Source organism: Berghia stephanieae, chromosome 8, assembly GCF_034508935.2.
Source record: "Berghia stephanieae isolate SIO BIC M18660-M18661 chromosome 8, UCSD_Bste_1.3, whole genome shotgun sequence".
In the NCBI taxonomy this organism is placed as follows: Eukaryota; Metazoa; Mollusca; class Gastropoda; order Nudibranchia; family Aeolidiidae; genus Berghia; species Berghia stephanieae.
The window spans coordinates 7,299,323-7,313,296 of record NC_088367.1 but is presented as its reverse complement, the minus strand read 5'-3'; the positions used below and the strand labels follow the sequence as shown (position 1 = coordinate 7,313,296).

The following is a 13,974-nucleotide window of genomic DNA, read 5'->3' as shown; positions in this document are numbered from 1 at the left end:
AGAGATAGAAAGAGAGATAGAAAGAGAGAGAGAGAGAGTAAGAGATGGAAAGAGAGAAAAAAAAAGAGAGAGAGAGAGAGGGGGGGGGGGGGGAGAAAGAGAAATAAAAAGAAAGAGATGGAAAGAAAGAGAGAGAGAGTAAGAGATGGAGAGAGAGAGAGAGAGAGAGAGAGAGAGAGAGAGAGAGAGAGAGAGAGGGGGGGGGGGAGAGAATTAAAAAGCTTCCACACGAATTCTTTCCCGTCCACAACAAAGGGAGATAATAAACATTCCGCCGTCCAATGTCTATACAGCTTTGTCCACGTGTAGTAACACAATCACGACAAACAACTCTAGCCTTTTCATCCATTCAGGGGGGAGGTCTTCGTTTTGATAGGTTGTGGGGGTTTACTCCATTATTCACATTTAAGGCTGGATTGTCATTTCAACAAACCGTCTTCTCGCTCAGATTCTTAACATTTGTTTTAACCTTCATTTTAAAAAAAATTATAACTTTCATCCTTTTTTTAAAAAAATCATTCTATTTATCTTTTTATAAACAGTTCTTCATTTCTTCATTTCAACGTCCGTCATTATTGTCTAAATATTAATTTCACATCCCTTTTTAATGTTTATCTTTTTACTTTTTACATTCATTTATTTATCTAAGGACAGTTCGTTATATCGACGCCCGTTTTTTTTTTTATGATTTTGTTAGTTTTTTCTTGTTGTTTTGTGGTTTTTTTGTTTTTTCCTCTCCTTTTTGTGTGTGTGTGTGTGTGTGTGTTGTTGTTGTTGTTTTTTGTTGTTTGTTTGTTTGTTTTTTAAGGTGGGGGGGGGTGTTTTTGTTTTGTTTTTGTTTTTTTGTCTTGATTTTTTAATTATTTTTTTATTTTTCTAGTACAGACCTCGTCGACTCGGGTTTTCGGCATATCGGGTCAAAAGAATTCCCGCTTTCAGTCAAATATCGTACATATACAATATCATCCACACTGACTGATATGACAAAAATATTATGTCAAATCTAGATAAATAAAAAAAATTTTAAAAATTGAGCTTTTATATAGCGCAATATCCACTAAACGTGCTCAAAGCGCTTTACAAGGGGTCCCTGGTTAACAGCAACATTTAACATTAGGACGGGACATGACGCATGTTAGGCGATTTTACAATTTTTCGGACAAAGACAACGCTGTTAACGGCCAGGTACTCATTTTACACCTGAGTACGGTGAGAGAATGTGAGTAAAGAGTCTTTTCCAAGGACTCAACTATGCGCCGAGCGCGAGGCTCGAACCCAGGACCTTCCGATCCGAAAGCGAGTGTCATACCACAAGACCACATAGCCGCACATATCGATAGTAGATAAGAAATTTGAACTTTGAACTTCGAGTTCAATCGCAAAATACTTACTGAACGTAATCGCGACTCCGGCGTCTCGATAAAATGAATATGAACGAATTTGGGGCCTTTTTACGGGCTTACGAACCATGCTCAATACGTTTCACAATGCTTCATTAACTCCCCAACGCGCCATATAAAGGCATTCATCCTTATCATACAGTACAAGGCGTCCAACATAATATTGTCAGAGTGTTTTTACAACAGGGGCGTCTTTACTGTAAAACAAGGATAATATATGCCTCTATATTATATGGCCCGTTGGGGAAATTGCTGAAGCATATTTATTGATTTATCCAAAGATATAACGCCTGGACCAGAGTTTTGTCACTCACCTGGTCACTGATTATGCTCAATATCGCTGTGTACTTTTGTTTTGTTTTGGTTTGTTTTTTCTTTGTTTTTTTGGGGTTTTGTTTTGTTTTTTGTTTTTTTGTTTTTTGTTTTTTGTTCTTGTTTTTTATTTGTTCGTTTTGTTTTGCTTACGTTTTTTTCGGTTTTGTTTTGTTCTGTTGTTATTTTGTTTTTGTTTCTTTTATGTGTGTGTGCTTTTGTTTTGTTTTGTTTTGCTTGTATGCTTGTTTGTTTGTTGTTGTTTTTCTGTTCCAAGACGAGACATTCCCCAATAAATAATGTATGAATCTCAAAGCTGACAATCCACGGGCTGGTGAATTCATCCAGTCATACATCATTATAAAATAATCAGAATATTGAAAATGCCGTTATTAGCAGGATGAAACAAACAAAACAAAACATGACAAGGCGGCCATTAATAATAAAGATATTTTGGAAATGTACAAGACTATCCGTATCCAGTTTTTTAGCTATTCAGACCGTGGAGTTGCATGCATTGTGGTATAGATAGTATGCAGATGACGTCACTCAAGCCTTTCTTATTGTTTTTGCCATCCGCGTTTGTGAGTTGTTCTCACTAAACTGTATTAACCAGACTATAAAAGTTCATGGTTACACAGAGTTTGTGTGTTGGTCCGTTATACTTCCGGATGGCAATGTTGTGAACTCCTTGGCCAAGCGCATTCTATATAGCCTGACACTGAAATCCAAAAGGACTGTCAGTTTGACCTCATTATATGGTTTTTGCCTAGTGAGTTGTCGTTAGTAGAGCTTATGGAAACAAGTTATTTCATTGGTTGAACTATTGAATACAGCTCACGATTTGTTTTCTTTTGTGGCCAAAGACTGGCATTTTGACGTAATTTTTTGGTCAGTGTCAGGCCATAACTTTACGAAGGCCACGCTGACACTCCTGTCCTACATGATGTGTTGCTGTTGGCTTGCGCCCCGTTGTAAAGCGCTTTGAGCACATTTAGGAGATAATTTGTTATATAAAACCTCTTGTCTTATTGGTTGATTTAAAACAAAACAAACATATCGGGAGTATTATCTACACCTCCTCATATCTTTGCCCAACTCTATCATCATCAACATTATCAGAGCTGATAACACAACGCTAACAGCGGGTCTGCGCACCCACTTCAAAATACTCTTCCTTCGGCCATATCATTCTTCCCCATTTTTAACTCACTCAATCCTAGAGATTTTTGCTACTTTTCAAAATTGTAAAAATCTATTAAAAATGAGCATGTACCTAGATAGTTTTATTCAACTACCATTAACATGTAAAAACTAAAAACATTAGCTTTGATACTACGCCTATAATTTGTCTCACACACAAAAATGTAATAAATAAGCATGTGGGTAAAAGTAACCCGGGTAAACTACGGATATAGTCGATGTTAGGGTTGAGTGAGTTAACTACGGATATAGTCGGTGTTAGGGTTGAGTGAGTTAACTACGGATATAGTCGATGTTAGGGTTGAGTGAGTTAACTACGGATATAGTCGATGTTTGGGTTGAGTGAGTTAACTACGGATATAGTCGGTGTTAGGGTTGAGTGAGTTAACTACGGATATAGTCGATGTTAGGGTTGAGTGAGTTAACTACGGATATAGTCGATGTTAGGGTTGAGTGAGTTAACTACGGATATAGTCGATGTTAGGGTTGAGTGAGTTAACTACGGATATAGTCGGTGTTAGGGTTGAGTGAGTTAACTACGGATATAGTCGGTGTTAGGGTTGAGTGAGTTAACTACGGATATAGTCGATGTTAGGGTTGAGTGAGTTAACTACGGATATAGTCGATGTTAGGGTTGAGTGAGTTAACTACGGATATAGTCGATGTTAGGGTTGAGTGAGTTAACTACGGATATAGTCGATATTAGGGTTGAGTGAGTTAACTACGGATATAGTCGATGTTAGGGTTGAGTGAGTTAACTACGGATATAGTCGATGTTAGGGTTGAGTGAGTTAAAGGGCTTGTACGGCCTTGTCCCAATAGGATGGGTCGGTGACAATCTCAATGGTTGGTCGGATAAAAGTAGGAGAAAACTGGTATCTAGCATTCCGCTCCGCTGGTAGGCGATGTTACAATTTTTTTCGGACAGAGACAACGCTGTTAAAGGCCAGGCATTCATTTTACACCTGAGTACGGTGAGAGAATGAGAGTAAAGAGCCTTTTCCAACGACTCAACTATGCGCCGAGCGAGGCTCAAACCCAGGACCTTCCGATCCGAAAGCTCAAAATTGACTGGTTTGATTTTAAATAGGGTTGGTGGTAAAAATTGTTCCGTACACCCCATGTTCAATTTTCGCCAGCGAGTGCAGAATTACTAGTAAATCTAAAAATTATAAAACTATTTTTCACAGATTGATATACGACTAACTGGGAAATCTTTTCTAAATTACGGGTAATTTTATCACCAGTTAACTCAAATGATTATCTATAAAATCTGCCAGGCTATAATGAATGATCAGACACTTAACGTTGGGAATTGCTATCTGGTCGCCCTGTTGCAGCTTCATTTGCATCCACATATAGACTTTATTACCGGCCCGATTTTGATCGTCGATGGCTAAAAAGATTCATCTCGATCTATGCTAATGTCCACAATACAGCAGTATACTATTATAAATAAATGAGTGCCTGCCTGTCCGCAAAAGCCTTATTTGTAGTTTTGGTAAAATCACTACCTGGTTAACCCACCACCCTGGCGTGTCATGGACCAGAGTGATGAATGTCGTCAAACTCGTTGGCATTGACTCGTTAATCGTTTGGATTTAAAAAATGTTTTAATCTTCTTGGTCAGTTTCGCACAATTCTACCTGGCTACCATATTTTGATAAATTATAGGACAAAAAGGTGTGATCAAGAAATATATCACACACGATGAGGAATTACCCTGTTTTATGACATTCAGCATACTAATCAAGGGAACGACTGGGCAAGTTAATTAAACCTCCCCCCCCCCCCTCTCTCTCTCTCTCTCTCTCTCTCTCTCTCCTTCTCTCTCTCCCTCCCTCTCTCTCTCTCTCTCTCTCTCTCTCTCTCTCTCTCTCTCTCTCTCTCTCTCCTCTCTCTAAATGTTGATGATGCTGCTTATACATTTGTGCGCCTTACGCCGTTAATATGTAAAAATATAAATGTGATTTCTTTATCATCAACATTTCGAACTTGAGCTGTTTATTGGGGCTGGGGCTGGAGAAAGGGGTGGTTGGTGGAAAATCTGAGGAGACGGGTGTTTGGCTCACACCACGTAACAATGTAAAACATGTAACGCTTTGGCCCTTGATCTTCTTCGGAGAGACAGACATGCATAACAAGCTTTTCATACTTGAAGAGAAATAAACACCAAAAAAAAAAAAAACAGACAAACAGACACACACCACCACCAACAACAACAACCAGTCATACAGGCAATACAAACATGTTCTTTCCAAAAGAAATTCTCACCTTCATAGATGGTAGCTGGTCTAACCACCACATCTCCCTTGAAACTAAAGCCGAGGTGCCACGACTGACTGCGACGCATAGTGGACGGAAGGGCAGAGGGGTCAATCTATTATAAAAGCGTGACACAAAGGTTTATTATCCACTCCTTGTTTATCCGTATCCAATTTCTGCCACAGTAATCCAAGAAAACAGCGTCTAAGAAAACCACTGGTATTAAACTAGATTACTATCATTCAGCATTTTATAGATCTATCTGGACACACTATTGTATTCCATTAAAAAATCCAATGCCAGAGAAATTGTTCTCAGAATTCTTCCATTATTTTTACATCCATTTTACGTAAAACATGCACCGGTAGTGCTGGCAAACTGTGACAACACAAGAAACATTTTTTATTTTTTTTACTTTAGCCAGAAAATGTTTACTCCATGACATATCGATAGATTAACATGACCTTCAACCTGTTAAAAAGTCTCGAACCCGAGACTTCCCAGATGAAGCCCAAGTTTGAGAGTTTGGCAAGTTATGGGTTATTTGAATCTATCGATATATTATGAAGTAAAAGCTTTCAAGTCAAAACGTGTTTTATTTTAAATCAAATATTGTGTCAGTCCACGGTAGAACACAGTAAAACTTAGTCTGAGTCCACTGGTCTCTATAAAATATAAGAATAAGAAGTTTTGTTTTATGTTTTAAAGAATTTTACGGCGCTTGCAAACCATTTAAGTCGTATCAGCGCCAGTAAAAAGGAAGAAAATGGGATAGTTAAAAGTTCTAGAATTACAATTAAAGCACCCAAGAAGAGGTACGTCAAAAGGGAACTGGGAACAAATAGGGATCAGCAGATGTAGATTCCAAGAGCACACCACCAATTTACGTAGTTTGAGATCACCTATTAGTCTCATCCAGACACAAGTACAAGATCCAACAAAGAGGAATACACAAGATATATAAGAGGCTTCTCACCACATAAACATTCCTTCTGACACCAAGTACGAAATGGGAGACTATAAAACTTCCAACGTTCAGATGTAGCTATAAGAGAGAAACGGATCACTGATCTTACCATGCACTTTAACCCTTCAACGGCGGGATCGAATTTCTTTCAATCCTGATAACTTCCCTTGTTTATCTGGTTCTAACTGCGGCCATAGCGATCACTGACTTGAATATAATATTCCAGACTTTGAACATCTTTATTTATTTTTGGCGCAAATCATTGAAAAAATATACATCTTTCACAGCAACAGTGTGATTCTTTGACGTATTCCATAGCAACGATCTGATTCTAGGACGTCTGCCATAACAACAGTGTGATTCTATGCAGTCTTCCATAACAACGGTCTGATTCTATGACGTCTTCCATAACAACAGTGTGATTCTATGACGTCTTCAACAGTGTGATTCTTTGGAGTCTTCCAAAACAACGGTCTGATTCTATGACGTGTTCCTTAACAACGGTCTGATTCTATGACGTCTGCCATAACAACAGTGTGATTCTATGACGTGTTCCATAACAACAGTGTGATTCTATGACGTCTTCAATAGCAACAGTGTGATTCTATGACGTCTTCCATAACAACAGTGTGGTTCTATGACGTCTTCCATAACAACAGTGTGATTCTATGACGTCTTCCATAACAACAGTGTGGTTCTATGACGTCTTCCATAACAGTGTGATTCTAGGACGTCTTCCATAACAACAGTGTGATTCTAGGACGTCTTCCATAACAACAGTGTGGTTCTATGACGTCTACCATAACAACAGTGTGATTCTATGACGTCTTCCATAACAACAGTGTGGTTCTATGACGTCTTCCATAACAACAGTGTGATTCTATGACGTCTTCCATAACAACAGTGTGATTCTATGACGTCTTCCATAACAACAGTGTGGTTCTATGACGTCTTCCATAGCGACAGTGAGATTCTAATGGTAATTGCGTCAATACATTGGGACACATTCTCACAAACTGGAAGGCCCAGCTGTTTGGGCTGGTTGGCATAATAATAATATAGTATTGGGAAGAAATTCCATATTATACTGACGCCAATTCAATCGAATGTGGTTTTTCCGCTTACCTCATGTTTTCACCAAGAGAACAGCTACAGAGGTGAGACTCGGGCTTATTAAAGCCTGTATAGTTATGACTGTTCTCTTGATGAAAACGGTAGGATCCAGTGTCAAAACCCAATCCAGCCTCAAAGGGTTAAAATATTGTTTGTTTTTGTTTTATTATTAATCCAATCCAATTCACACCGATAGTGAAATCGAGTAAATACACAGGACACAATGTCGATTCAAAATACACAACAATAGCAATGTTGACTGACACACACTTCGCGCAAGGTGAACAAAACCTGTTTTTTAAAACAAGATATCGAGCTGAAATGCACAGAATGTTTGGTCTCTGGTGAAGAAGAAGAAGAAGAAGAAGAAGAAAAAAGAATTCTTCTAAGACATGTCTTATCCTGGGACGATGATGACTGGAGTTTAATTAATTAACTAATTAATTACTGTCGGTTTTAACATTAATGGCACACAGCACAATACTTAATGATGGCGGTGACAAGGCCTACACACAAACAAAGACAAACTCGGCGACATTAAATTATCATTTTTAATTTACGATTGATGCAGTGATACACACACACACACACACACACACATACACACACACACAGAGACACACACAAAAGGCTAGTGACACATTTCTCGAATCAACACACCAGGTAAATAATAAAAACAAGGGCACAGACTAAAGAAAGATACAGCTGGGGGGCGTAAATTAAATATTTGATTTTTGAATGTAATTAATCATCACACATTATAATCTATTTATAAGTTTGTGGCTGTTTTTTCCGCAAGTTCATATAGCACTGGGTTTGCTTTGTTATTTCATTTCATCTATTATTATTATCATCATCATCATCATCATCATCATCATCATCATCATCATTATTATCATTATTATTATTATTATTATTATTATTATTATTATTATTATTATTATTATTATTATTATTATTATTATTATTATTATTATTACCATCATTATTATTTTTATTACTATTTATATCAATATAAAGGATGGGGGTTCGGGAAGGGTTGTATGTCTTTTTTTTTTTTTTTTTTTTTTTTTTTTTTTTGTATTATTTATTTCTTATGGGACTTTTGCCCTTCACTGCCTTGAACATGTGAAGAAAAGACTCCCGTTTTGTTTTGTTTTTATTCTTTTTCGGGGAGGGGGGGGGGTGGTTCGTTTTTATTTTTATTTCTTTGCTTTTGTGTATGTTTTGTTGTCGTTTTTAATTTTCAAAAATAGAATTACTTCCAATAAAGAACATTCGACTCATATGAAATATTTTGGTATATTTTTAGCCCTGTATTCAATTCGTGGGTAGTCAATAATAAACATAGTAATAATAAATGGAGGAATGTACATTTTGACATCCATTTTGGATACTAACTGTATACAAATCACAAACATTATATAACGAGATAAGTAAGTATTGATACAACGACTCACAATCCAGAAAGATTCTATCACATTCTATCACTCACCCCGCTTCTGAATTCAATAAATTCACAATATCAAGTATTTAAAAGCGGGACAAGCGACGCATTTTAAAGCGGACCGTCAAACCGCTCTTTTTAAAAAAAAAACATATAATGTATTAACAATGCTATATTATACAAATACGTCTAAAGCGACGTGTACTTTTTTGCAGATCTGATAACCCAAATTGTTATTGTCTCATTGTTGTAATGGAATTATACTTTATGCGCCCAGAGCCTCCAACCAGGGGGATAGGTGTCTAAAAATAATTGTGCATTATTATTATTATTATTATTATTATTATTATTATTATTATTATTATTATTATTATTATTATTATTATTATTACTATTATTGTTATTACCATCATCATCATCATCATCATCATTATTATTATTATTATTATTATTATTATTATTATTATTATTATTATTATTATTATTATTATTATTATTATATATTATTATTATTATATTATTATTATTATACCATCCTCATCATCATCATCATTATTATTATTATTATTATTATTATTATTATTATTATTATTATTATTATTATTATTATTATCATTATTATTATCATTATTATTATTATTATTATTATTATTATTATTATTATTATTATTATTATTATTATTATTATATTATTATTATTATTATTATTATTACCATCATCATCATCATCATTATTATTATTATTATTATTATTATTTTTATTATTATTATTATTATTATTATTATTATTATTATTATTATTATTATTATTATTATTATCATTATTATTATCATTATTATTATTATTATCATTATTATTATTATTATTATTATTATTATTATTATTATTATTATTATTATTATTATTATTATTATTATTATTATTATTATTATTATTATTATTATTATATACTCTCAACCCAATGCAAAATATACTCCATTACAACAATGTAAAAAAAAATGAGACCATAATTGTGTCCGGTAATCAGACCTGCAAATATGTACATACACGTCAGTGTAAATCCATCGAACACAAATCCATATGGAAATATAGAAGGAATATAACAGAAAATCCCAACAGTAAATCCTTTATGAATATGAAAGACACCCCCATCAACGACCAATTACAGTGGATGGAGTTACAGCTGCACACATTGATCGTCACCAGAATCAATATAGGGAATGAGATTAACGGAAAGAGTAGCGTCCCTTGATTGGACGTCACCCATAGTCTTTGACGTCACCGGCGGAAAAGTTATTAGAGAGAGAGCGTCATGTTGGTTGTGCGCATGCTTCTCTCGTCCTCGCGGAAAGCGAGGACGAGAGACGCATGCGCACAACCAACATGACGTTCTCTCTCTAATAACTTATCCGCCGGTGACGTCACAGACTATGGGTGACGTCCAATCAAGGGACGCTACTCTTCCGCTAATCTCATTCCCTATATCAGTGCGGTGTTAGACAAGCCTTTAATGATCTGCTTTCACAATTATTTACTGTCAGACAGACGATATCCATCCAGGTGGCACAATCACACACAACATGTACAACTTTCCTTTCTGTTCACTAACTGTTCACAGTTCTCAAGACTACACACACAGCACACATACATACACACACACAGACACACACACACACACACACACACACATCACCATCATCAACAACTAGATAATAGAATTGACTGTATCGTGTATCACTGACATGACTTCTATCTACACCATACTCCAATGTAACAGTTACAACAACATTCCTATCACTATCTCCACATCCAAACTTCACAGCCAAACAACCATAAAACACTTTTTTTTTGTTTTCAAAATTAAACTTTGGCCACAAAACGCATAGAGACTATACAACACAAAACTACCGTTCACTGAATTTCCTTTATTCTTCTAATACTTGGCCAGAAAACACGACCTTCAACTATTGGGAGATTTATAAAATTGAGCTTTTATTGAGCTTTTATATAGCGCAATGTCCACGAAATGTGCTCAAAGCGCTTTGCAAAGGGGTCCCTGGTCAACAGCAACATTTAACTTTTAGCACGGGACATGACGCCTGTTAGGAGATATTACATTTTTTTTTTCGGACAGAGACAACGCTGTAAACGGCCAGGTACTCGTTTTACACCTGAGTACGGTGAGAGAATGCGAGTAAAGAGCCTTCTCCAAGGACTCAACTATGCGCCGAGCGAGGCTCGAACCCAGGCCCATCCGATCCGAAAGAGCGTGTCATACCACAAGACCACACAGCCGTACAAGTTATAACTTTAAACCGGTGCTTGCTTAAAAAAGACCTTCATCTTGTCAAAAACTCTCAAACCTAAGACTTCGAAATCCCAGGTTTGACAAGTTTTGACAAATTAAGCATGTATTTTTTTTCAAAGTGCGACAGAACACATGAACACATTAAAACGACCTTTGAACTTGGCATAAAGTCTGACATCCAAGACCCTCTGAAGACCTTTCAACAACTTAGCTGCCATCTTAATCTATCGATAATAATAATTGATGAAACCAGTTTTCTGGCCAATATAATTACATATTAACCCTCTCCTTACCAGCTACAGGAAAATAGTCACATTCGTTACGATACAACCAACATTTTCTTATTCAAATTTCTTGTGTACATCATGAAATTTAAAGAAAATGAACAGTGTGTTTAGAGCATGTTTTACTAAAGAAATTATGTAGATATCACAAGAACTTACTGCTATTGTGTTTGAGTGATAAAAAATATATTTATGTGTTAGTTGGGTGTGGAGTTTTGGGGGAAATCCTGAAAATGGCTGGTAAGGAGAGAGTTAAGAAGAAGAAAAAAAAGACAAGATTTTTTGTCAGTCAACAACAGTGTAATCCAAACGCCAGCTGAATTTCAAATAACCAGGTTGTGTATAGAAGGTATTTCGACAACGATGAAGTCTTGAGAGCTTTGAAATCAAAGATAGCGGTACAACTAACTGGAACTAACGACAGTGCCGCCAAATGGGGAAACTTTGCTTTAAAGGGAAACGCTGTCTCTTTAATTCTTAGACCAATGTAAACATATTTTTCAGGACTGATAACCTACTGAAAGTAAAGGCTTGATTTAACATTGTTGTAATGGACAATCGTTTGTGTTGGTCCGAGATTATTGCCATTACAATGCGACTATAACAAATGGGTTATCAGACCTGCAAATATGTACACGTCGTTTTAGGTCAATTAAAGTATCATCATCATCATCATTATTATTATTATTATTATTATTATTATTATTATTATTATTATTATTATTATTATTATTATTATTATTATTATTATTATCATTATTATTATTATTATTATTATTTGGATAAAAAGTCAAGTCTGTGCGACCATGTGGTCTTGTGGTATGACACTCGCTTTCGGATCGGAAGGTCCTGGGTTCGAGCCTCGCTCGGCGCATAATTGAGTCCTTGGAAAAGACCCTCTACTAAAATTCTCTCGCCGTACTCAGGTGTAAAATGAGCACCTGGCCGTTAACAGCGTTGTCTATCTTCAGGCGTCATGTCTCGTTCTACATGTTACATGACATGTTGCTGTTGGTCAGGGACCCTTTGTGTGCTTTGAGCACATTTAGTAGATACTGCGCTATATAAAAGATCTAGTGTTTTGTTGTGTGTATGTTGTTTTTTTTTAATGAGAAAAACGACTGTATCAAAACTGAGAGTACTCAAAATGCTCCATATTGACAGAGGCCGATTTTCCCCTTGATGCAAAAACACCCTATTAGACGGTAAATTGAACATGGCGTGTTTTGGTATGATGTATCACTATCAGGGATGTGGGGTGAGGAGGTCAAATAAAAGCGAAGCTTGTGTGATATCATCTCAAGACTTGCCATACCCTTATCATTACCATCATTATCATCATCATTGCCTTTACCATCATCATCATCATCGGTATCATCTTCATAGGACCAATCCTACCTTGAAATAATTTGTCATCGACCATCGAGGTTTCACGCCCCCCTTCACGGTAATCTCAAATCTCGTATCACACCGTCCCGTACGTGTGTGTTCACGGCAATTCATTCTGTCCTCGCCACGCCGTGTTCGTAGATAACAGATGACAGATACACACACACAGATGAAGGCATCGGTTTAAAGTTTTAACTAATTGTTTCTATGTAGCATTAAAAATAAAGGCAGTAACAACAACAACAACAACAACAACAACAACAACAACAACAACAACAACAACAACAACAACAGAAGCAACAACAACAACAACAACAACAACGACACTAAATTGGTTTTCTAGCTATCTGTTCCAACCGTATACAGAGGATTTCAATAAACGGCACTCTATCCGAACCAACTGTGCTCAAATACGGTGTCCCTCAAGCATCTGTGTTAGGCCCATACCTCTTCACAATGTACATTGATCTTTTGAGCGATGTGTTGTTGACCCATGGCGTCGACCATCATATCGACGCCGATGACACGCAACATTATTGTCCAATGTCTTGAACAATAGTCTTCAACAGTCGTACTGTCACTTCCTTCCTAATGACATATGGTAACTTAGTAACACTGGCTCTAAACTATCGGAACAATGGCTGACGCCGTATGAAATATTTCCCCGGCGAGCTTAAACGCGTATCCAGAGGTAAAAAACCCCATCAATTTGATCATGTATTGACTTTTACACATTCTGATCACAAGGCATATGAAAAGGGAATGAAAAGTTCTAGCCAGCATGAAGAATAAAAAGTAATGATTTTCTTTGTTTAGAACCAAGATGGCCGCCGTTGCCGGGCGCGTGACATCAGACTATTGAATCCAATTGTGAATCTGTTATAATTACTCTATAGCGAGTGCAAAAAAATCGGGTCTTGGATGTCAGCGAACAAACTACAAACCCGTTCAATATCAGGGTCATTTAAATCAATCGATATTTGAAGGACGAGTTTTCTGGCCAAAATTTTAAATGCGAGTTTTTTTCCAGAGTACTGCAGTTAATTGGTTAAAAGGCAAGATATTCTATAAATCTAATATCTATGATATAATCTGAAGAAAGCAAAATCCGTCAGATATACAGAGTGACCCAAGCAATTACAATTACAGTGAATGATAATCCTATAATGTCTTATCGTGATCAACACCACCCTGAACTTTCCTTCACAAATCTGTTGATTTATAAGGGGTCCCGACAAGTGGTAGAACATTGGCCTCAAAAGTTGTTGGGTTTTTTTTTTTTTTT

The 13,974-nt window shown here is 36.3% G+C and overlaps 1 protein-coding gene across 20 annotated transcripts in view; it reads right to left on the bottom strand.

The window, feature by feature from the left end:
• LOC144978098 (rho family-interacting cell polarization regulator 2-like) overlaps positions 1–13,974 on the bottom strand; it is a 130,772-nt gene that overhangs the window by 86,995 nt on the left and 29,803 nt on the right. The window contains exons 1-3 of one of the 20 annotated variants that reach the window (XM_078923695.1): positions 10,244–10,294; positions 5,807–5,845; positions 5,190–5,558 (exon numbers count right to left, since the gene is read on the bottom strand). The exons of 3 other annotated variants lie outside the window; for them this stretch is intronic. In XM_078923695.1, the coding sequence (XP_078779821.1) occupies positions 5,190–5,268 (79 nt within the window). In that variant the 5' untranslated portion in view covers positions 5,269–5,558; positions 5,807–5,845; positions 10,244–10,294. Of the gene's footprint in view, positions 1–5,189; positions 5,559–5,806; positions 5,846–6,156; positions 6,202–7,708; positions 7,827–8,755; positions 8,842–9,755; positions 10,079–10,213; positions 10,375–10,450; positions 10,484–13,974 lie in introns of those variants that run through there. 16 more of the 20 variants (XM_078923690.1, XM_078923698.1, XM_078923685.1 and 13 more) reach the window with 16 other exon arrangements.